We start from the raw sequence: 23073 nt of genomic DNA on the forward strand, positions 1-23073 counted from the left end.
ACTGGATGGTGTTCAGAGATGGATGGGAGGGGTTGAGGGTAGCTGAAGGATGGGACTAAAAACAAACAAAAGAACCATTGTAAAATATACTGTTTGTAAAAATTAGTATGTATAAGCTGGAAGTAGAAGCCTAAGTGTTGTTGTCCATTAGTTTACTCTAATTAGGGAGGGGTGGTAGGGTTAGGGGAAAATATAAAATATAAAATATATGGGGGATTGGAAATGATGCAGACAATTACATTGATAGAAGCCACAATCCATCTGCAATATTAAAGCTGATCTACCCCCTAATATATATATATATATATATAATTTTTTTTAAAGCACAGAGACGAGTCGGCGAAGCATGGTTATGGTTCAATGCAGGAGAGCAGGAGTGAAGCTGGAGACAGGACAGGGTCAGAGTCGTCTTGTCCTTACCGGGCTGGCCCGTATCCCTATTCATTTCACTAGAGAGGGGGCTATCCGTTTCGCACCTGGGCCGCATCTTCCTGAGATGAAAGCCTTTCCGGATATCAGCAAGGAGGTGGTCGATAATACAGCCATCGTCCTGTGGCGGGGGTCCTTTCCGGACTAGTGACAGAGGATAGAGAAAGAGATGTATTAAGATACCACATGGCAGGCTACTCTATCATCTTAGTGTGAATACAAAACAGACTCTTTTGACAGACACCAGAGGAGATATGGGCCATCAGAAGAACTCACTTATTTTTCCGTTCTCCCCCTTCTGTCTCTTGGATTCCTCCTCCTCAAGCTGCTTCTTCCTTTTCTCCGCCTTCACAGCCTGCTCTTTTCTGGTCTTGTTTTCCTGTGGAAGTACATAGAACATTGGGAAAGAGGATATGAGGCGACTTTATAACAAAACCTCAGGCTTCAATGTACTAGTGATGGAAATCAGTATGCATTACTAGCAGTTAACCAAACTCGTCTATTTGTGATGTGCTCCTCTGACCTTTAAGGCTTTGAGGAAAAGCCCCCTGAAGGTCTTGATGGTGCTGAAGAGCTCTTCCAGGGAGAGTTGGTTTGCATCCTCACACAGGTAGAGGGCAAGGTCACCCTTCTTCCTCACAATCTCTGCAAAACGCTCTTCCAAATCCAGGCAGGCCTCCAGGTTTTCCTTGGGGAGGGAACAAGCAGTTGAACCATTTCCTTTTAAAGAACACTAGTGTATAGTTGACCTCTTCCAAAAGAGTAACACAAAATGTCAATATTGGGAGGCAACCACAATAGAATACAATTCACTGGTTTCATACCTCAATGGCCTTTGTGAACTGCTCCTTTACATCGTCCAAAGAGTTGGAGACCTTCTTTGCCACTTCTTTCAGTCGTTTGAGTAAGGCACTGGCCTCTGCCTGAATGGAGTCAAGGTTGACTCTGATGGATAAAAGCAAATATTTACAAATGTTTTCATGTAATTTAATCATTTATCTATCAATTGTAGAGCTCATAATAACAATTGTTTGAATAAAATGATTTTATACCCAGCTGCCTTTTCACAAATCTCAATGTCGTCAGGAAGGTTCAACAGCTCTGGGTGGTTCAGCTCTGCCTCCTGTAAACAAGTCCGGAGTTTATTTATGATGTCCAACTTTGATTTGTCCATGTGAAGTCTATTTGGTTTCTGTGAGGAGCACTGACCACACAGTTGTTTTTATCCTCAGAAAAGCACAAAAGTAAAGCGCTATTATTTATAATAGTGGTACCTCCAGAATGTGATGGAGCAGGGTAATGCGGCTCTTGTTAGCCTTAGTCTCCGTCAGTTTCAGCAGAGAGCTGATCTTAAAGCCCTCAGCGTTCCCTGTTTGACTTCCCTGTGAGCAAGAAGAGAGTCAGGAGTTAGAGCTCTTCAGATTGCATAAGTGTTGCATGTTTATGGGTGAGTGGAATGCCATCCTTCATCAGTGGGGTTTAACGGCGGTTGGCATCCAATATTAATGGTACATTACCGCCACCAAGTAGACTGGAGTATAAATCCATTATGCTTTGTGATACAAAAAGTAGCCTGCCAACTAACCCTACATTCATTAAAAACCCACCACCCCATTCCACTATTTTGACCGACGGTCTGGGAGGACGGGACACCACCATTCAACACACCCTGTAACTCTTCTACAGTAAAATCTCGTAAACCCAAGTACTTCTCTGCAGCTGCCACCACAACACCTATTTTCTGTGATTTACGTTCCTTTTCTGCGTTACAGTTGATAACCATGGCAATGAACACTAAAAAGCCAACCTTGCTGAAGCACATTTAATTCGTAGGCCTATCACGCTGTACTGGCAAAAGTCTACTACGCACTGGGAGCCTCTTATGATCCCTCAACATTGACCCATCTTCCTCTACTTTCTTCACTGCCTCAGGATACGACACCTTCAGTACAACTCCGACTGACAACCTCAACCTGTCTCTCTCACTTCGGACACTTCTGATCCTCAGCAACATGGGCACCTCTACAGTTAACACATACCGTTTTTTTCACCAATATTACACATTCTTTGTCCCATGACCTCCTGCACACTTCTCACATCTAGGAATCTCCATACCTACTGCAACATGACCATAGGCTTGGCACCTGAAACACTAGTGGGTTCGGCACAAAAGCTCTTACAGGATAACTGATATATCCTAACATCACTTTGTCAGGTAGGAATGCCATCCTTTGGAGAGTCCTTACTTACATAGTTGAGGAAGTTTCCCACATCAAGGATGAGCCTGCAGAAACTAGGCATGAGAGTGCTCATTCTGAGACCTGAGGAGAACATATTTAAAAATGAAACATTCTATGCAACAACAAAAAAAAGATACTTTAAGACATTTTGAAAAACCAACACGAGTAGATAAAACATTTCCAGCACAAAGCAACAATTTGTTCTACATAGAACAGTATATAATAGTTACCAATCTTGATAGTTCGAACAAACAACATTGTTCAAAATAAACCTTACTGTGTCCTCTGCTAGCTTACAAAAATATGTAATGGATTCATAAGGCAATCATTGTAACATGACTGTTTATCAGTGGTGTAAAGTACTTAAGTAAAAATACTTTTTTGGGTAATCTGTATTTTACTTTACTATTTATATTTTTGTCAACTTTTACTTCACTACATTCCTAAAGAAAATAATGTACTTTTTACTCCATACATTTTGCAGGACAGAAAAAAATGGTCCAGTTCACGCACTTATCATCCCTACTGCCTCTGATCTGGCGGACTCACTAAACACACGTTTCGTTTGTTAATTATGTCTGAGTGTTGGAGTGTGCCCCTGGCTATTCGTAAATTTTAAAAACAAGAAAATGGTGCCGTCTGGTTTGCTAAATATAAGGGATTTTAAATTATTTATATACTTTTACAATTGATACTTAAGTATATTTTAGCAATTAGATTTACTTTTGATACTTAAGTATATTTAAAACCAAATACTTTTACTCAAGTAGTATTTTACTGGGTGACTTTCACATGAGTCATTTTCTATTAAGGTATCTTTACTTTCACTCAAGTATGACAATTGGGTACTTTTTCCACCACTGGTGTTTATACAGGAAAGTTGGTGTTGACTTACACTGGCATGCTGCTTCAACCACCTCTGCTTTGGGCTTGAGCATGTCCAGTACTGAGGCGGTCTCCTCACACAGCAACATACAGTCTATCCTCAGCTGGTAACTGTGGGGAGACACGAGAGCGAGAGAGAGGATACGAAGTAGGGATGGTATGGGAGGGAAGAGAGATACCATAGAGAATTAAGACAGACAAGTCAAGGAAGTACCAAACAAAAACAGACACCAGATTCCGTTAACTATCACAGCCAGAGATTCTTCTCTACAGACAGTATCCTGTGAGGTGCCAGGAATGAGAAAAGGAACAGCAGTTACCATGGTACAGCCAGGAGAGAGATGTAGAATTGGTCTACATTGGCCAACTTTTCTTTTTCTCCCAGGAAGGATTTCAGGTTTTCTATCTAAATTGAGACAGAAAAGGGAGGCTTTTGAGTCAGACCACCATGTTTGATGTATTAATAAAGGTGATTTGCAAACACTGTGAAAGTGTATCTTGTACCTACCTCATGTTTCTCAGGTAAGAGTTTAATAAGCTGCTTCAAGACCTCAACATCGAACTTAGAGCGATCCCCACTCTGAATCAACGCCACAAACTCATCACGTGAGCTAGATATAGGAGCAGGGAGAAAAAAGTAAGCTCAATGGGGAACAAACATTGAAATCAATACCGACTTAAAATGATAAATTACATTACCATTTGAATTGCTTGAGAAATATGTTCAAATTCAAGTTCTTCTTTGCGTCAATAAAGGAGATCTGTAGAGAGAAGAGGGGAATAAATATATTTTTTAGGGAGATTATTTTACGATTCATAATGAGCCATGTTTTTGGTGTGCTCCAGATATGAGAGCTGTAGTGAGTGTTGACCAGTGCACCTCTTTAGGCTCCTTCTTCACAGGAGCAGCTGCCCCCTGGTCTTTGTGTTCGGTCACTGGGAGACAGAACAGCTGTTCGATGCTGGAGTAGTTGGGCTCCAGAGGAGCGTCTTTCTGAGCTGAAGTCCATATGGAATGACCATCTGTGTGTATGTGAAAGGAGGGGGAGAATAACCACAACACATCTGGAATGACCTCACTAAATTATCCTCTATACTGTACAATCAGACAATCGTTCCCCCTCCTAAATAGAGCAGCCTGCCTCTGTAGACACAGGGGAGGTTCATTAAAGAGAGATGCCAAGGTTTTTTAAATATATAATATATGCCATTTAGCAGACGCTTTTATCCAAAGCGACTTACAGTCGTGCGTGCATACATTTGTGTGTATGGGTGGTCCCGGGGATTGAACCCACTACCTTGGCGTTACAAGCGCCGTGCTCTACCAGCTGAGCTACAGAGGACCACTTTCTACTCACCAGTGACAGCTCTGAGTTTCTGCCAGTTGAGCTTCTTCATCCTCAGGGTGGGGCAACGGCCTGCCTTGGAGGCAGCAGCAGGGGCACACCCCAGGGACTGGCTACTCTGGGCCACCACAATGCCACCCATTCCAGGGGGAGGAGGTGGTGGAGGAGGAGGCAGCAGGCCTGGCAAGGGTGGGGGGGGTGGAGGTCCTCCACCGCCCGTTCCTGGTGGGGGAGGTGGGGGTGGAGGAGGGGGAGGGCACCCTGGGGGCACCCCCATCCCTGGTAGAGGGGGTGGGGGTGGGGGTACTCCACCTCCAATGTGTTGGAGTGGTGGAGGAGGGGGAGGTGGGCACTGACGGGGACCTTGTTCCATCATATTGGGAGATAGGGAAGGTGGAGGGTGTGGTGGAGGAGAGGACACTTGGGAGATTGTGGAGCATTTGGTCAGTCTTTCTTGGTCATTGTCCACCATATCGGTCTGAACAGCCTTATCAATCTTCTTGGGTGGCAGACCATCCACAGCATCGACACCAGCCTTCTTGTGCTTGGAGAACACCAGGCGTTGCATAATCATCTCACAGGAGTCCATATGAGCTGGAGCACAGAATCATACACAAACACTGAAATCTACTGAATTTTGTTGACATGTAACCAAACCAAAAATTTTCCTACACACTCTACGTTCACCCAGACTCCAGTCCTTTGCCAATAACTCTCTTAGGGGACAGCTTATTGAACTATTGAATGTGTCAGGAGCATGAGGACTTACAGTCCTGATCCAGCAGTATGGCCCTGTTAGTGAGGGCCTCCAGGGCTTGCCAGATGTCAGCCCTGTCGGGCCCCAGCAGCAGCAGGGCTTGTAGGATGGACAGCAGCTGGAGGGACGACGGAGAGCTGCTCACCTTGAGGTTGAACAACACACAACCAAACCTTATTTAGAGTGCACTTGTAATTCAGTTGTTTATGTAACTAGCCATGAGAAGGCGACATGCAGTGCAGCGGACAGCTGTGCTCACTTTGTTGAAGAGGGTGATGAACACCTCCTGGTGACTGCTCATGTCTATGCCTCCATAGACCCTCAGCAGCTCCTCCTCATCCTCATACATGGCCTCTTCAAACACCTCACACTGAATGATCAAGTCCTCATCCTCCTCATCTCTGAAAGTCACACACACACAAACAAACAATTCAAAAGGGCATATTGAGCAAGTAGCCTGTTTACATGTTTATTTCCCACTTGCACATCAAATCAACAAAATAGTTGACAAATGTGCAGGTAACAAAAGTTGTTTAACATTTCACTCAAATTATATTGTGCTTGACCAATGCATGGGCATTTCATATCTGCACATGACAAAAACATCACAATGAAACAAGGAAGTAAATCAAGGCACTCACCTCAATTTGGGCAGTATATCAAGTAATTGTAATCCTATAAAACAGAAACACTGCATTTAATAAAGACAGTCACAAAAACAATGATCCAACTCCCAATTGATCAGTTTCCTACTTTGGATTTGGCTATTAAAAAGTTGGAACACAGCGGAATTTGAACTGGAATTTGCATGATGGGAATCAGCGAGTGATGTCGATTGCAGGTGAGCGATTAGGATATAATTATGGTGCGTTCAAGACAACTCGGAACTCGGAAATCTTCGAACTCAGACTTCAGTGCGTTCAAGACAACTCGGAACTCGAGTTGGATGACCAGCGTTCAAAACTATTTTTCTCAGTCGGAGCTCGTTTTTTCCAACGCACTAAAGTTGAAAGTCTGATATTTCCGAGTTCCCAGTTGTTTTGAGCGTGGCATACAAGTCGAAAACTCAGGCATCATATTAGAGCTCTGACTTCTGCTGCGTTCGTAACCAAGTGGAAGGTGGGAATTGACCAGTTGTGAAGTCGTATATACCAGTTGGATGCAATCACATGGTTGAATTCGTTGAGAAATACTGATTGGCTAATGGCCAACAAGCTGTGTAAACCATAAACTAAAAGTACAGCTATCATGCTAGTAAACAAATTATAGTGTTCAAAAATCATATTTATAAATAATGTTTTGTTGCTGCATTTAACTGCCAGAAATGCTGTTATTGAGGTAATTTCCTAATTAGGTGACGTCAGAGGTCAGCATCTGAGAGAAGTAGGAACTCAGGATGATAGACGAATTTCCCACTAGTAATTACCAGTTGGGGGGCCGTTCAAAGGATTTTCCCCCAGTTGTTTGTGGTAAATTCTCACTTCCTACTTGGTTATTAATGCAGCATTCTCTTACCTGAAGATCAATGACTTCTCAATTTTTCTCAGTCTGAGCTTGCTTTTTTCGAGTTCCCAGTTGTTTTGAACGCACCAAAAATCTATTCGCAGTAGAGCGGGGATGGGAACGACTTCGAATAGGCTACATTTAAATTTTTTGAATAAATAAAAAATGCATTACACATTTACCGTGAATGGCCAATTCTCAAAGGAAGGGAATGGCGACTTGACTTCAGACGAGCTTCTGTTAGACTGCCGCCAATAGGCCATCATAAAAATGTAGGCATAAATCAAAGCCTGTTCCTAGCCCAATATAATGGTGCTTTCAAGACAACTGGGAACTCGAAAAAAAGGTTAAATCATGACGTCAGTGATCTTTAGGTTGGCGCTCTAGAAAAATAACTGAGTTTCTGTCATGGAATTTCGAGTTGGATGACCATTCAAAACGATTTTTCCCAGTCGGAGCTAGTTTTTTTCCCTGAGTTCCCAGTTGTCTTGAACGCACTGAAGTCAGAAGTCTGAGATTTCCAAGTTCTTAGTGGTGAGTTCTGAGTTGTTTTGAACGCGGCATTAGACCACTATGGCATGCTCTAAGACTTCTTCTTATTAATCAAATAAATAATCAGAGGTCTAATATTGGGATAGACAATACTGCAACCTGTCAAGAACCATAATATTATGCATAGCATATATGACAGACTAGAGTTTATCAAGTTTTGATAGGTCTACTATGCCCATATTTCTTCAACAAATTCAACACACGAATCTACAGCATAGATAGGCCTAATCTTGATTTCCCCTTCATTAAAACACCGATTTTTCAAAAACAAAAGAATATTCAGGTAACACCATCTATGTCGGTCAGAAACAAATACTTTTATCCCTGAATATGAGGTTTGCACAAGATTCAGGTGTTTGGGGACAATGCATATACAATAGCTAGAAGGACCCAGTGACATACACTTCATGACCAAAAGTAATGAACATCTCATTCCAAAATCATGGGCATTAATATGGAGTTGGTCCCCCCTTTGCTGCTATAACAGCCTCCACTCTTCTGGGAAGGCTTTCCACTAGATGTTGGAACATTGCTGTGGGGACTTGCTTTCATTCAGCCACAAGAACATTAGTGAGGTCGGGTAATGATGTTGGGTGATTAGGCCTGGCTCACAGTCGGCGTTCCAATTAATCCCAAAGGTGTTCGATGGGGTTGAGGTCAGGGCTCTGTGCAGGCCAGTCAAGTTCTTCCACACCAATCTCGACAAGCCAGTTCTGTATGGACCTTGCTTTGTGCACGGGGGCGGAAACAGGAAAGGGTCGTCCCCAAACTGTTGCCACAAAGTTGGAAGCACAGAATCATCTATAATGTCACTGTATGCTGTAGCGTTCAGATTTCCCTTCACTGGAACTAAGGGGCCTAGCCCGAAACCATGAAAAAAACCCCAGACCATTATTCCTCCTCCACCAAACTTTACAGTTTGCACTATGCATTCGGAAGGTAGCGATCTCCTGGCATCCGCCAAACCCAGATTCATCTGTCAGACTGCTAGATGGTGAAGCGTGATTCATCACTCCAGAGAACGCGTTTCCACTGCTCCAGAGTCCAATGGCGACGAGCTTTACACCACTCCAGCCGACGCTTGGCATTGTGCATGGTGATCTTAGGCTTGTGTGCGGCTGCTCGGCCATGGAAACCCATTTTATGAAGCTCCCGACTAACAGTTCTTGTACTGACGTTGCTTCCAGACGCAGCTCTAGCAGGGCAGAAATTTGACGAACTGACCTGTTGGAAAGGTGGCATCCTATGACAGTGCCATGTTGAAAGTCACTGAGCTCTTCAGTAAGGCCATTCTACTGCCAATGCGTGTCTATGGAGATCGCATGGCTGTGTGCTAGATTTTATACACCTGTCAGCAACGGGTGTGGCTGAAATAGCCGAATCCACTAATTTGAAGGGGTGTCAACATACATTTGTTCATATAGTGTAGATTTGTAATGGAACTGTTGCCAAATGGCCTATTTTCCCTGCATTCCCATTCCCCTGGTGTTTCTCCACAGGGGAAACTATACTGAACACAAATATAAACGTAACATGTAAAGTGTCGGTCCCATGTTTCATGAGCTGAAATAAAAGATTCCAGAAATGTTCCATACGCACAAAAAGCGCATTTCTCTCAAATTTTGTGAACAAATTTGTTTACATCCCTGTTAGTGAGCATTTCGCCTTTGCCAAGATAATCCATCCACCTGACAGGTGTGTCATATCAAGAAGTTTATTAAACAGCATGGTCATTACACAGGTGCACCTTGTGCTGGGGACAATAAAAGGCCACTCTAAAATGTGCAGTTTTGTCACACAACACAATGCCACAGATGTGTCAAGTTTTGAGGGAGTGTGCAATTGGCATGCTGACTGCAGGAATGTCCACCAGAACTGTTGCCAGATAATTGAATGTTCATTTCTCTACCATAAGCCGCCTCCAACGTTGTTTTAGAGAGTTTGCCAGTATGTCCAACCGGCCTCACAACTGCAGACCATGTGTAACCACGCCATCCCAGGACCTCCACATCTGGCTTCTTCACCTGCGGGATCATCTGAGATCAGCCACCCGGACAGCTGATGAAACTGTGGGTTTGCACAACCGAAGAATTGTGCAATCCGTCGTAACCGACTTCAGTGGGCAAATGTTCACCTTTGATGGCCACTGGCATGCTGGAGAAGTGTGCTCTTCACAGATGAATCTCGGTTTCAACTGTACCAGGCAGATAACAGACAGCGTGTATAGCGTTGTGCGGGAAAGCGTTTTGGTGATGTCAATGTTGTGAACAGAGTGCCAAATGGTGGCGGTGGGTTTATAGTATGGGCAGGTATATGCTAGGGACAATGAACACAACTGCATTTTATCGATGGCAATTTGAATGCACAGAGATACCGTGATGAGATCCTGAGGCCCATTGTCGTGCCATTCATCCACCGCCATCACCTCATGTTTCAGCATGATAATGCATGGCCCCATGTCGCAAGGATCTGTACACAATTCCTGGAAGCTGAAAATGTCCCAGTTCTTCCATGGCCTGCATACTCACCAGACATGTCACCCATTGATCATGTTTGGTATGCTCTGGATCGTCGTGTGTTCCAGTTCCCACCAATATCCAGCAACTTCACACAGCCATTGAATAGGAGTGGGATAACATTCCACAGGCCACAATCAACAGCCTGATCAACTCTATGTGAAGGAGATGTGTCGGCTGCATGAGGCAAATAATGGTCATCAGATACTGACTGGTTTTCTGATCCACGCCCCTACCTTTTTTAAAGGTATCTGTGACCAACAGATGCATATCTGCCTTCCCAGTCATGTGAAATCAATAGATTAGGGCCTAATCAATTTAATTCCATTTTAACTCAGTAAAATCTTTTAAATTGTTGCATGTTGCGTTTTATATTTTTGTCATGAACAATGTGCCACTGTGTGAACTTGCACATTAACTGAATCTCTGCCAAGTGGATGAGTAGTGAAGATAAACAATGTGCTGTACCGATAAACTCCTTGCGCATCTTGTCTCTCTGTCGCAGGTCGTCTGTCCCAAAGATGATGGCGTTGATGACACTGAGGAGGGTGACCATGTAGGGCACATTGTCTGTGGCCTGCAGCTCATTCATGATCACACCGAAGCGAAACAGCTGGGTCTTCACACCCTTGGGGACAAATTAATACATTAGTCATACTGTATATCATTCACTCCCACTGTGTGAGGACAGCCCCATCCCCCCATACACGTAATGGTTTAATATTGATTAGTGAGTAACATTAATCAATGTATTGACAACTATGGATGTAACTAGATAACTGAATGAAGTTACTTAGGCAGTCCAACATCTGTACACTAGAGGGCATTTCTGGGGGCTAAGTCATATGGTTTTTCAGTAATGTATACTTTAATTAGTCTATTTAATGATATTCCTTTGAGCTGAAATAGCATGTTACAATTTTTTTTGTCATATCTGATTTCAGTCAGCTTTCATCAAAATCACACACATTGTTATGTGTCCTTTCCCCCCAGCATTCTTTTCCCTCTCATAATCCTTCCTAAATCACAATTAGGCAACTTATCTTGTAGGTGTATGGTATATAATTCCATAGCCTCTGTCCATTAGTGACAGCTTGTCTGGCTGTATGACACTTGCCTTGTAGTGGTCCAGGGCGTCCAGGGCCTGACGGTACCCATCAGAGGAGAACATGCTCAGGGCAGCAAGCAGCTCAAACACCTGCTTCTTCACCATGGTATTGGACGTGTCCAAGGCTGTGGTAAGACATGGTCACAGACATCAGTCAGTGTACACAAGGGGTGTATTCATTATGCCGATCGTGTTGCAAAACATTTAGTCAGAAACCGTTTACTCCAAACGGAAAAAGTTTTTCAATTAAAGTTTATATTGGACAAATTCAGGTAGGTCCCTCCCTGTTTGGTTCTGTTTGCTCTGTTTGGTTCCGGTTGGTTTGATTCCGTTGCAAGATGAATACACCTATGGTCATGGTCCTTGTATTACATCCTGCCTCTTTTCTTCTCCCTTGTCTGGTGTCCTCTAGAATGCTATGGCTTATTTTAAAGAAACGTAATGTGAACTTTGCCTCTTTTCTGAAAATGTTTGCCAGTGTGTGTGAAGATTTTGCTGTTATAAGTGTGTCAGTGTGTGTGACACAATAGCCTATATCTGACCTGAATTGTTCCATGTTGCCATTGTACTCCTCAATGTACAACTGAATAAAAATTCTTAAGGATAAAAAAAAAAAATCTATATATATATATACAGTCCCAGTCCAAAGTTTGGACACACCTACTCATTCAAGGGTTTTTCTTTATTTTTACTATTTTCTACATTGTAAAATAATAGTGAAGACATCAAAGCTATCGAATAACACATATATAATCATGTAGTAACCAAAAACGTGTTAAACAAATAAGAATATATTTAATATTTGAGATTCTTCAAATAGCCACCCTTTGCCTTGATGACAGCTTTGCACACTCTTGGCATTCTCTCAACCAGCTTCATGAGGTAGTCACCTGGAATGCATTTCAATTAACAGGTGTGCCTTCTTAAAAGTTAATTTAAGGAATTTCTTTCCTTCTTAATGCGTTTGAGCCAATCACTTGTGTTGTGACAAGGTAGGGGTGGTATACAGAAGATAGCCCTATTTGGTAAAAGACCAAGTCCATATTATGGCAAGAACAGCTCAAATAATCAAAGAGAAACGACAGTCCATCATTTCTTTAAGACATGAAGGTCAGTCAATACGGAACATTTCAAGAACTTTGAACATTTCTTCAAGTGCAGTCGCAAAAACCTTCAAGAGCTATGATTAAACGGGCTCTCATGAGGACCGCCACAGGAATGGAAGTCCCAGATTTACCTCTGCTGCAGAGGATAAATTCATTAGAGTTACCAGCCTCAGAAATTGCAGCCCAAATAAATCCTTCACAGAGTTCAAGTCACAGACACATCTCAACACCAACTGTTCAGAGGGGACTGTGTGAATCAGGTCTTAATGGTCGAATTGCTGCAAAGAAACCACTACTATGGACACCAATAATAAGAAGAGACCTGCTTGGGCCAATAAACACGAGCAATGGACATTAGACCGGTGGACATTTGTCCTTTGGTCTGGAGTCCAAATTGGAGATTTTTGGTTCCAACCGCTGTGTCTTTGTGAGACGCGGTGTGGGTGAACGGATGATCTCTGCATGTGTAGTTCCCACCGTAAAGCATGGAGCAGGAGGTGTTATGGTGTGGGGGTGCTTTGCTGGTGACACTGTCTGTGATTTATTTAGAATTCAAGGCACACTTAACCTGCATGGCTACCACAGCATTCTGCAGCGATACGCCATCCCATCTGGTTTGGGCTTAGTGGGACTATCATTTGTTTTTCAACAGGACAATGACCCAACACACCTCCAGGCTGTGTACGGGCTATTTGACTAAGAAGGGGAGTGATGGAGTGCTGCATCAGATGACCTGGCCTCCCCAATCCCCCGACCTCAATCCAATTGAGATGGTTTTGGGATGAGTCAGACCGCAGAGTGAAGGAAAAGCAGCCAACAAGTGCTCAGCATATGTGGGAACTCCTTCAAGACTGTTGGAAAAGCATTCCAGGTGAAGCTGGTTGAGAGAATGCCAAGAGTGTGCAAAGCTGTCATCAAGGCAAAGGGTGGCTATTTGAAGAATCTCAAATATAAAATATATTTTGATTTGTTGAACACTTGTTTGGTTACTACATTATTCCATATGTGTTATTTGTAAAATTGTAAAATTAAGAAAAACCCTTGAAAGAGTAGGTGTGTCCAAACTTTTGACTGGTACTGTATATATACAGTATTTTTAATATATGTAAAAAAAAATTGTGCACACATACTTGATATCCTGTCTTATAAGCCCATACGGGCTGGGCACCAATTGGTGTCTGACACGGAAATAAAATCAATCAATCATTAGTGGAACTAATTCCTAGGTGCTGTTGAACCTTGGGAGAGTTTGCGGATGTAGCCCTCATTCTCCATGATAAAGTGGATCCCAGCCGAGGAGTTCATGATGGCCCGGACACAGCTGACACAGGTGAGCTGCAGCAGGGCATCTGTGATGCGGGAGCGGCCCCTCCCAGATAGCCTGTCCAGGGCCTCCAGAAGCAGGTCCAGCCCACTCAGCTCCAGGAACTGGACCATCCAGGACTCCTCGCTGCCCTCCAGACGACGCTTCAGCCCAGAGTAGTTGACCACACTGGGCACCTGGAGCATGCATATGCACAGCTCTGGGTCGGCACTCTCCAGGTTGGCCTCCAGCTGGGTGTCTGAGTCCTGGGAGGAGCCCAGATGGCCCCTCACCGCCGCCCACTTCCTCTTCCCATCCGACTTCACTGACATGGTGATGGAGAGGGTCTGTGGAGGGAAGTGAAGGTAGTTTAATTAATTAAGAGGGCAAGAGGTTCAGGGCAAGAGGTTCAGTTCAGCGTCATAGTGAGACTGTTGGTTTGCTGGACTGCAGTGTTGTTTGATAGAGTCCAATGTAAACATAAACCTGCTTACTATAAAGTGCTGAAAAGGGTGGAAAGTTAATCATATTTTGCCATTGATGGTCAAACTGTTATTGGCATGGTTTTGTGCAAACAAGCCATAAACTATTTGACCTGCAGATGGACTTTTGCATAAATATGCAGGACAACTAGTCCACATTACAATTGTTTCAGGGCTTTCCTGTCTAAAGGATGCAGGCCTTTATCACAACATAGCACATTCATAGGAAATGACAGCTCTGCACATTGTGGGACAAGTGAAAGATATGTCAGCAGTCCTGTCGTCATTAGTCCTGCCAAACATCCAAACATCCAAACTTAATCCTGCAGTGAAAGGGACGTGACTCACTGTCAGCTAATCAACAGCAAACACAAAGACAGGCATGACACAGTGCATATTTATCGGAGATATTATTCTGTGTATATACTTTATTTTCATTTACATCCGTAAACAAGGTTTTGAGTAATATGCTGCAAAAGAAAAGTATCACTGTGAAGAGAAAATAACACCCAGGATATTAATAAGTTCATCTGATCTTTGACCATAAGTGGCATCCACTTGACCACAAATACACACATTTTGATCACACAAGTGACCTTTTCTGGGATAGCCCCAGAACACTGCTCCCTCACAGTAACCTGCCCCACCCCCACATACGGACAACATCCCTTGCAATGTGTAACCATCAGAGGAGGCTGGTAAGGGGAGGACGGCTCATAATAATGAATGGAATGGAGTGAATGGAACCAGGTGTTTGATGTGTTTGAGACCATTCAATATATTCCGTTCCAGCCATTACTATGAGCCTGTCCTCCCCATTTAAAGTGCCACCAGCCACCACTGGAAATCGGTGTATGCAAGCATCTATACTGACTCAGAAACAACAGGGTAGGGATTGAGTCTGAAAAAGGGTGAAAATCCCAGAAATCTATAAACACTTAATCTGTAGTTGCAAAGTGTGACATGTGCTGATCCAGCAATCTAATTAACAAAAGTATGGGTAAAATTCTCCTCCCAAAAAGCCTTTCATTATATCACACTTGGCAAGACTAACCTAAACAGATGGTGTTGGAGAGGATAAATATAAACAACAAAATTGCAGCTCTGCACGCAGCTCTGCAACACATGGCCTAGCTAAGGAATTTCAATTATGTTTCTGTGTTGAGTTTAACATAAAAGGTTCTCATTAAACACACTACACAGAATAACAAAAGGGTAAAAACACTGGGTACTGATGATAAGATTCCACCACAGTGGGAATTTACATGGAACTCAAGTTAACTCTAAAATGCAAGAAACTGTAAACTCCTACAAATTGGATTTCCATTCAGTTCTCAAGTTCCCTATAATTCAACAGGCAGGAGCTGTTCTGTTCCAGACACGTTTGTGGCGGGGGCTGATTCTCTCTGACTTGGGCTGCCAGTGTGACAGTGTTACCGTTGCAACCAGGCAAACAATGCCCTTTCACAACAGGCCTATGCATCCTCCGTCAAAGAGCTCTGTTCATTAGCTACAGAATGATCTGTTCCACCCCCCTCCAGGTGTCGCCCATCTTCCCCGTTATCCCCAGTGTATTTATACCTGTGTTCTCTGTTTGTCTGTTGCCAGTTTGTTTTGTTTTGTCAAGCCTACCAGCGGTTTTCCCCTGGCTCAAGTTCCTGTGTTTCTGGTTTTGACCATTCTGCCTGCCATGAGACTGCCTGCTGTTCTGTACCTTTAGGACTCTGATCTGGATTACTGACCTCTGCCTGCACTTGACCTGTCATTTGTCTGCCCCCTGTTTTTGTAATAAACGTTTTGTTACTTCGACACTGTCTGCATCTGGGTCTTCTCCTGAAACGTGATAGGGTGGAATGTCTCCTTCTTCACTGGCTGCCTTGCAAAAGTATTCATCCCCCTTGGCGTTTTTTCTATTTTGTTGCATTACAACCTGTAATTTAAATGAAATTTTATTTTTATTTCATGTAATGGACATACACAAAATAGTCCAAATTTGTGAAGTTAAATGAAAAAAATTACTTGTTTAAAATAATTCGAAAAAATAAATACCGGAAAAGTGGTGCATGCATATGTATTCACCCCCTTTGCTATGAAGCCCCTAAATAAGATCTGGTGCAACCAATTACCTTCAGAAGTCACATAATTAGTTAAATATAGTCCACCTGTGTGCAATCTAAATGTCACATGATCTGTCACATGATCTCAGTATATATACACCTGCAAGCGACACCATGAAGACCAAGGAGCTCTCCAAACAGGTCAGGAACAAAGTTGTGGAGAAGTACAGATCAGGGTTGGGTTATAAAAAAAATATCAGAAACTTTTAACATCCCACGGAGCACCATTGAATCCATTATTAAAAAATGGAAAGAATATGGTACCACAACAAACCTGCCAAGAGAGGGCCGCCCACCAAAACTCACGGACCAGGCAAGGAGGGCATTCATCAAAGACTCAACAAAGAGACCAAAGATAACTCTGAAGGAGCTGCAAAGCTCCACAGCGGAGATTGGAGTATCTGTCCATAGGACCACTTTAAGCCGTACACTCCACAGAGCTGGGCTTTACGGAAGAGTGGCCAGAAAAAAGCCATTGCTTAAAGAACAAAATAAGCAAACACATTTGGTGTTTGCCAAAAGGCATGTGGGAGACTCTCCAAACATATGGAAGAAGGTACTCTGGTCAGATGAGACTAAAATTGAGCTTTTTGGCCATCAAGGAAAACGCTATGTCTGGCGCAAACCCAACACCTCTCATCACCCCGAGAACACCATCCCCACAGTGAAGCATGGTGGTGGCAGCATCATGCTGTGGGGATGTTTTCCATCGGCAGGGACTGGGAAACTGGTCAGAATTGAAGGAATGATGGATGGCGCTAAATATAGGGAAATTCTTGAGGGAAACCTGTTTCAGTCTTCCAGAGATTTGAGACTGGGAAGGAGGTTCACCTTCCAGCAGGACAATGACCCTAAACATACTGCTAAAGCAACACTCGTGTGGTTTAAGGGGAAACATTTAAATGTCTTGGAATGGCCTAGTCAAAGCCCAGACCTCAATCCAATTGAGAATCTGTGGTATGACTTAAAGATTGCTGCACACCAGCGGAACCCATCCAACTTGAAGGAGCTGGAGCAGTTTTGCCTTGAAGAATGGGCAAAAATCCCAGTGGCTAGATGTGCCAAGGATATAGAGATGTACCCCAAGAGACTTGCAGCTGTAATTGCTGCAAAAGGTGGCTCTTCCAAGTATTTCCTTTGGGGGGGTGAATAGCTATGCACGCTCAAGTTTTCTGTTTTTTTGTCTTATTTCTTGTTTGTTCACAATAAAACATATTTTGCATCTTCAAAGTGGTAGGCATATTGTGTAAACCAAATGATACAACCCCCCCCCCCAAATCCATTTTAATTCCAGGTTGTAAGGCAACAAAATAGGAAAAATGCCAAGGGGGGTGAATACTTTCACAAGCCACTGTATACTCAAGCATTTGAACACCTTACAAGGATCTACAATCTATTCAACTGTACAAAGTGATGTACAGTAGGGTCCATGGTAAATAGAAGGGTCGTTCCACCAATTCTGTGCCTTTTGAGTAGTGTAACTTGGTGAATTATTTTATTTTATTTCACCAAATGTTACCATTCTGTCATAAAGAGCACATGTTCAATAGAAAACATGTTTTCCCATCTCAGTAAGTGCCTATTAAGTGCCAAATAAAGTAACAAGGTTGACGACTTCATCTTAAATCATCCACAAATCCCCTTGTGACAGGGAGAATCAAAGTATGTATTATTATTTTATTTTATTTTATTTTTATGGTGCTGCAGTGGATAGTGGCCATTTTACGGGCTCCTGACCAATTCTGCTATTTCGTTTTTTTATGCTAATCTTCACTTTTTTTGTACATAATGTCTCCTCCATCACTTCCTATGACCCCAAATGGCTTCTGGACATCAGAACAGTGATCACTAACCTCGTTGAAGATTTCTCCTTCAATGAGTCGGCAGCTCTGGACGTTATGCTTACTCTGGACCAAGCTCTAATCCCCGGAACTCGAAAGAGGAAGCGGCAGTGAAAAATAGGCAGGCGAGGCGGCCTCCTAACGGGATTAGGTCGGCAAACAAATAGGCCACCATTGCCCTATGTACTGTTGGCGAATGTGCAGTCACTGGAGAACAAACTGGATGAACTCCATTCGAGACTATCCTATCAACGGGACCTAAAGAACTGTACTATTATATGTTTCTCTGAGTCTTGGCTGAACAAGGACATGGATAATATATATCTCGCCGTTTTCTCCATGCATCATCTAGACCAGACGGCAGCCTCGGGTAGGTAAGCTTAATGGGCAGGGGTGGGCCCTTTAATATAGACCACATGGAAAATTATATAAATCTGAATGGAGGACATCCTCCCTAAAGGCTTTCTCATCCTTGTCGGTGATCAGGCCTACCACCATCGTGTCGTCAGCAAACTTAATGATGGTGTTGGAGTCGTGCACAGCCACGCAGTCATGGGTGAACAGAGAATACAGGAGGGGACTAAGCACACCCCTGAGGGGCCCCCGTGTTGAGGGTCAGTGTGGCGGATGTGTTGTTGCCTAGCCTGACTACCTGGGGGCGGCCCATCAGGAAGTCCAGTATCCAGTTGCAGAGGGAGGTGTTCAGTCCCAGGGTCCTTAGCTTAGTGATGAGTTTGGAGGGCACTATGGTGTTGAACGCTGAGCTGTAGTCAATGAACAACATTCTCACATAGTTGTTCCCTTTATCCAGGTGGGAGAGGGCAGTGTGGAGTGCATTAGAGATTATGTCATCTATGGATCTGTTGGGGCGGTATGCAAATTGGAGTGGGTCCAGGGTGTCTGGGATGATGGGTTGATGTGAGCCATGATCAGTTTTTCAAAGCATTTCATGGCTACAGATGTGAGTGCTACTAGGCGATAATCATTTAGACATGTTACCTTGGCTTTCTTGGGCACATGGACTATGGTAGTCTGCTTGAAACATGTAGGTATTACAGACTGGGTCAGGGACGGTTTGAAAATGTCAGTGAAGACATCAGCACATGCTTTGAGTATGCGTCCTGGGAATCCATCTGGCCCCGCTGTAAACGTTAACCTGTTTAAAGGTCTTACTTACATCGGCTACAGAGAGCGAGATCACACAGTCGTCCGGAACAGCTGGTGCTCTCATGCATGGTTCATTGTTGCTTGCCTCGAAGCGAGCATAGAAGGTATTTAGCTGGCTAAATGGCATATTATTATTATTATTATTATTGTCTGGTTGGCTTGTGTCACTGGGCAGCTCGCAGCTGGGTTTTCCTTTGTAATCCGTCATAGTTTGCAAGCCCTGCCATATCCAACAAGCGTAAAAGCTGGCGTAGTAGCATTCGATCTTAGCCCTGTATTGACGCTTTGCCTGTTTGATGGCTCATCGGAGGTCGTAGCAGGATTTCTTATAAGCATCCAGATTAGTGTCCCACTGCTTGAAAGTGGAAGCTCTAGCCTTTAGCTCAGTGCGGATGTTGCCTGTTATTCATGGATTCTGGTTTGGATATGTACGTATGGTCTGATCAGACCCTACACCCAAACGAGGGCACTATGTTCATCCACCTTATTAAAGGGCCCACCCCTCCCCATTAAGCTTACCTACCCGAGGCTGCCGTCTGTTCTAGACGATGCATGGAGAAACCCGCGAGATATATATTATCCATGTCCTTGTTCAGCCAAGACTCAGAGAAACATATAATAGTACAGTTCTTTAGGTCCCGTTGATAGGATAGTCTCGAACTGAGTTCATCCAGTTTGTTCTCCAGTGACTGCACATTCGCCAACAGTACATAGGGCAATGGCGGCCTATTTGTTTGCTGACATAATCCCGCTAGGAGGCCGCCTCGCCTGCCTCTTTTTCACTGCCGCTTCCTCTTTCGAGTTCCGGGGATTAGAGCTTGGTCCAGAGTAAGCATTACGTCCAGAGCTGCCGACTCGTTGAAGTAGAAATCTTCATCCAAATCGAGGTTAGTGATCACTGTTCTGATGTCCAGAAGCCATTTTGGGTCATAGGAAGTGATGGAGGAGACATTATGTACAAAAAAAGTGAAGATTAGCATAAAAAAACGAAATAGCAGAATTGGTCAGGAGCCCGTAAAATGGCCACTATCCACTGCAGCACCATAAAAATAAAATAAAATAATAATACATACTTTGATTCTCCCTGTCACAAGGGGATTTGTGGATGATTTAAGATGAAGTCGTCAACCTTGTTACTTTATTTGGCACTTAATAGGCACTTACTGAGATGGGAAAACATGTTTTCTATTGAACATGTGCTCTTTATGACAGAATGGTAACATTTGGTGAAATAAAATAAAACAATTCACCAAGTTACACTACTCAAAAGGCACAGAATTGGTGGAACGACCCTTCTATTTACCATGGACCCTACTGTACATCACTTTGTACAGTTGAATAGATTGTAGATCCTTGTAAGGTGTTCAGATGCTTGAGTATACAGTGGCTTGCGAAAGTATTCACCCCCTTTGGCATTTTTCCTATTTTGTTGCCATACAACCTAGAATTAAAATAGATTTTTTGGGGGGCTTGTATCATTTGGTTTACACAACATGCCTACCACTTTGAAGATGCAAAATATGTTTTATTGTGAAACAAACAAGAAATAAGACAATAAAACTGAAAACTTGAGCGTGCATAGCTATTCACCCCTCCAAAGGAAATACTTTGTAGAGCCACCTTTTGCAGCAATTACAGCTGCAAGTCTCTTGGGGTACATCTCTATAAGCTTGGCACATCTAGCCACTGGGATTTTTGCCCATTCTTCAAGGCAAAACTGCTCCAGCTCCTTCAAGTTGGATGGGTTCCGCTGGTGTACAGCAATCTTTAAGTCATACCACAGATTCTCAATTAGATTGAGGTCTGGGCTTTGACTAGGCCATTCCAAGACATTTAAATGTTTCCTCTTAAACCACTCGAGAGTTGCTTTAGCAGTATGCTTAGGGTCATTGTCCTGCTGGAAGGTGAACCTCCTTCCCGGTCTCAAATCTCTGGAAGACTGAAACAGGTTTCCCTCAAGAATTTCCCTGTATTTAGCGCCATCCATCATTCCTTAAATTCTGTCCAGTTTCCTAGTTCCTGCCAATGAAAATCATCACCACAGCATGATGCTGCCACCACCATGCTTCATTGTGGGGATGGTGTTCCCATGGTGATGAGAGGTGTTAGGTTTGCGCCAGACATAGCGTTTTCCTTGATGGCCAAATAGCTCAATTTTAGTCTCATCTGACCAGAGTACCTTCTTCCATATGTTTGGGGAGTCTCCCACATGCCTTTTGGCGAACACCAAATGTGTTTGCTTATTTTGTTCTTTAAGCAATGGCTTTTTTCTGGCTACTCTTCCGTAAATCCCATCTCTGTGGCGTGTACGGCTTAAAGTGGTCCTATGGACAGATACTCCAATCGCCGCTGTGGAGCTTTGCAGCTCCTTCAGGGTTATCTTTGGTGTCTGTTGCCTCTCTGATTAATGCCCTCCTTGCCTGGTCCGTGAGTTTTGGTGGGCGGCCCTCTCTTGGCAGGTTTGTTGTGGTACCATATTCTTTCCATTTTTTAATAATGGATTCAATGGTGCTCCGTGGGATGTTAAAAGTTTCTGATATTTTTTTTATAACCCAACCCTGATCTGTACTTCTCCACAACTTTGTTCCTGACCTGTTTGGAGAGCTCCTTGGTCTTCATGGTGTCGCTTGCAGGTGTATATATACTGAGATCATGTGACAGATCATGTGACATTTAGATTGCACACAGGTGGACTATATTTAACTAATTATGTGACTTCTGAAGGTAATTGGTTGCACCAGATCTTATTTAGGGGCTTCATAGCAAAGGGGGTGAATACATATGCATGCACCACTTTTCCGGTATTTATTTTTTCGAATTATTTTAAACAAGTTTTTTTTTTCATTTAACTTCACAACTTTGTCCCTGACCTGTTTGGAGAGCTCCTTGGTCTTCATGGTGTCGCTTGCTTGGTGTTGCCCCTTGCTTAATGGTGTTGCAGACTCTGGGGCCTTTCAGAACAGGTGTATATATATATACTGAGATCATGTGACAGATCATGTGACATTTAGATTGCACACAGGTGGACTTTATTTAACTAATTATGTGACTTCTGAAGGTGATTGGTTGCACCAGATCTTATTTAGGGGCTTCATAGCAAAGGGGGTGAATACATATGCACGCACCACTTTTCCGTTATTTATTTTGTATAATTGTTTTAAACTTTTTATTTTTTTTATTTTCACTTCACCAATTTGGACTATTTTGTGTATGTCCATTACATGAAATCCAAATAAAAATGCATTTAAATTAGAGGTTGTAATGCAACAAAATAGGAAAAACGCCAATGGGGATGAATACTTTTGCAAGGCACTGTAACAGGCTTTTAAAATGCAATATTTTTGCACAATATCTACTTAAAATATCAAAGAAACGCAAAAGGTATTCATTTCTTGGAAAGACCCAGAATGTTTTGGTCTTGGTGAATTCCACCACATCAGTCATGAACACAGTCATGGACACAGGGGAAGTACATCAGAAATACATTAATGTCATGCAGGGTTTCCTTGATAAGTCAGCAGGACTTTCCAACATGGGTCAGGCACTTTTCAGTAGGAACTAGGAAGGGAAGGACTTTCCTGAGACAGGAAACACAAGCAAAACATGCTGCCACAACAAGATTTGGTGTTCCTCTTTTTAAAATGTTGTTTCTTACACAATGCTGACCTGCCCTCAGTTATAGAGAGCTTATGTTTATAAACATACATCTGGACCAGTTGTG

The 23073-nt window shown here is 43.1% G+C and overlaps 1 protein-coding gene across 1 annotated transcript in view; it reads right to left on the reverse strand.

Annotated features, from left to right (window-relative positions):
* Positions 1–23073, reverse strand: part of LOC311145587 (inverted formin-2-like) — a 32170-nt gene that overhangs the window by 2751 nt on the left and 6346 nt on the right. The window contains exons 2-20 of the mRNA XM_084181863.1: positions 13681–14092; positions 11346–11461; positions 10697–10856; positions 6299–6332; positions 5917–6058; positions 5670–5802; positions 4913–5494; positions 4435–4577; positions 4254–4315; positions 4063–4165; positions 3875–3960; positions 3565–3665; positions 2680–2750; positions 1704–1811; positions 1482–1552; positions 1254–1374; positions 953–1117; positions 706–808; positions 421–573 (exon numbers count right to left, since the gene is read on the reverse strand). Coding sequence (XP_084037989.1) covers positions 421–573; positions 706–808; positions 953–1117; positions 1254–1374; positions 1482–1552; positions 1704–1811; positions 2680–2750; positions 3565–3665; positions 3875–3960; positions 4063–4165; positions 4254–4315; positions 4435–4577; positions 4913–5494; positions 5670–5802; positions 5917–6058; positions 6299–6332; positions 10697–10856; positions 11346–11461; positions 13681–14077 — 2851 coding nt within the window. The 5' untranslated portion in view covers positions 14078–14092. The remainder of the gene's footprint in view (positions 1–420; positions 574–705; positions 809–952; positions 1118–1253; positions 1375–1481; positions 1553–1703; positions 1812–2679; positions 2751–3564; positions 3666–3874; positions 3961–4062; positions 4166–4253; positions 4316–4434; positions 4578–4912; positions 5495–5669; positions 5803–5916; positions 6059–6298; positions 6333–10696; positions 10857–11345; positions 11462–13680; positions 14093–23073) is intronic.

Source organism: Coregonus lavaretus (assembly GCF_964263955.1).
Source record: "Coregonus lavaretus genome assembly, chromosome: 18".
NCBI lineage: Eukaryota > Metazoa > Chordata > Actinopteri > Salmoniformes > Salmonidae > Coregonus > Coregonus lavaretus.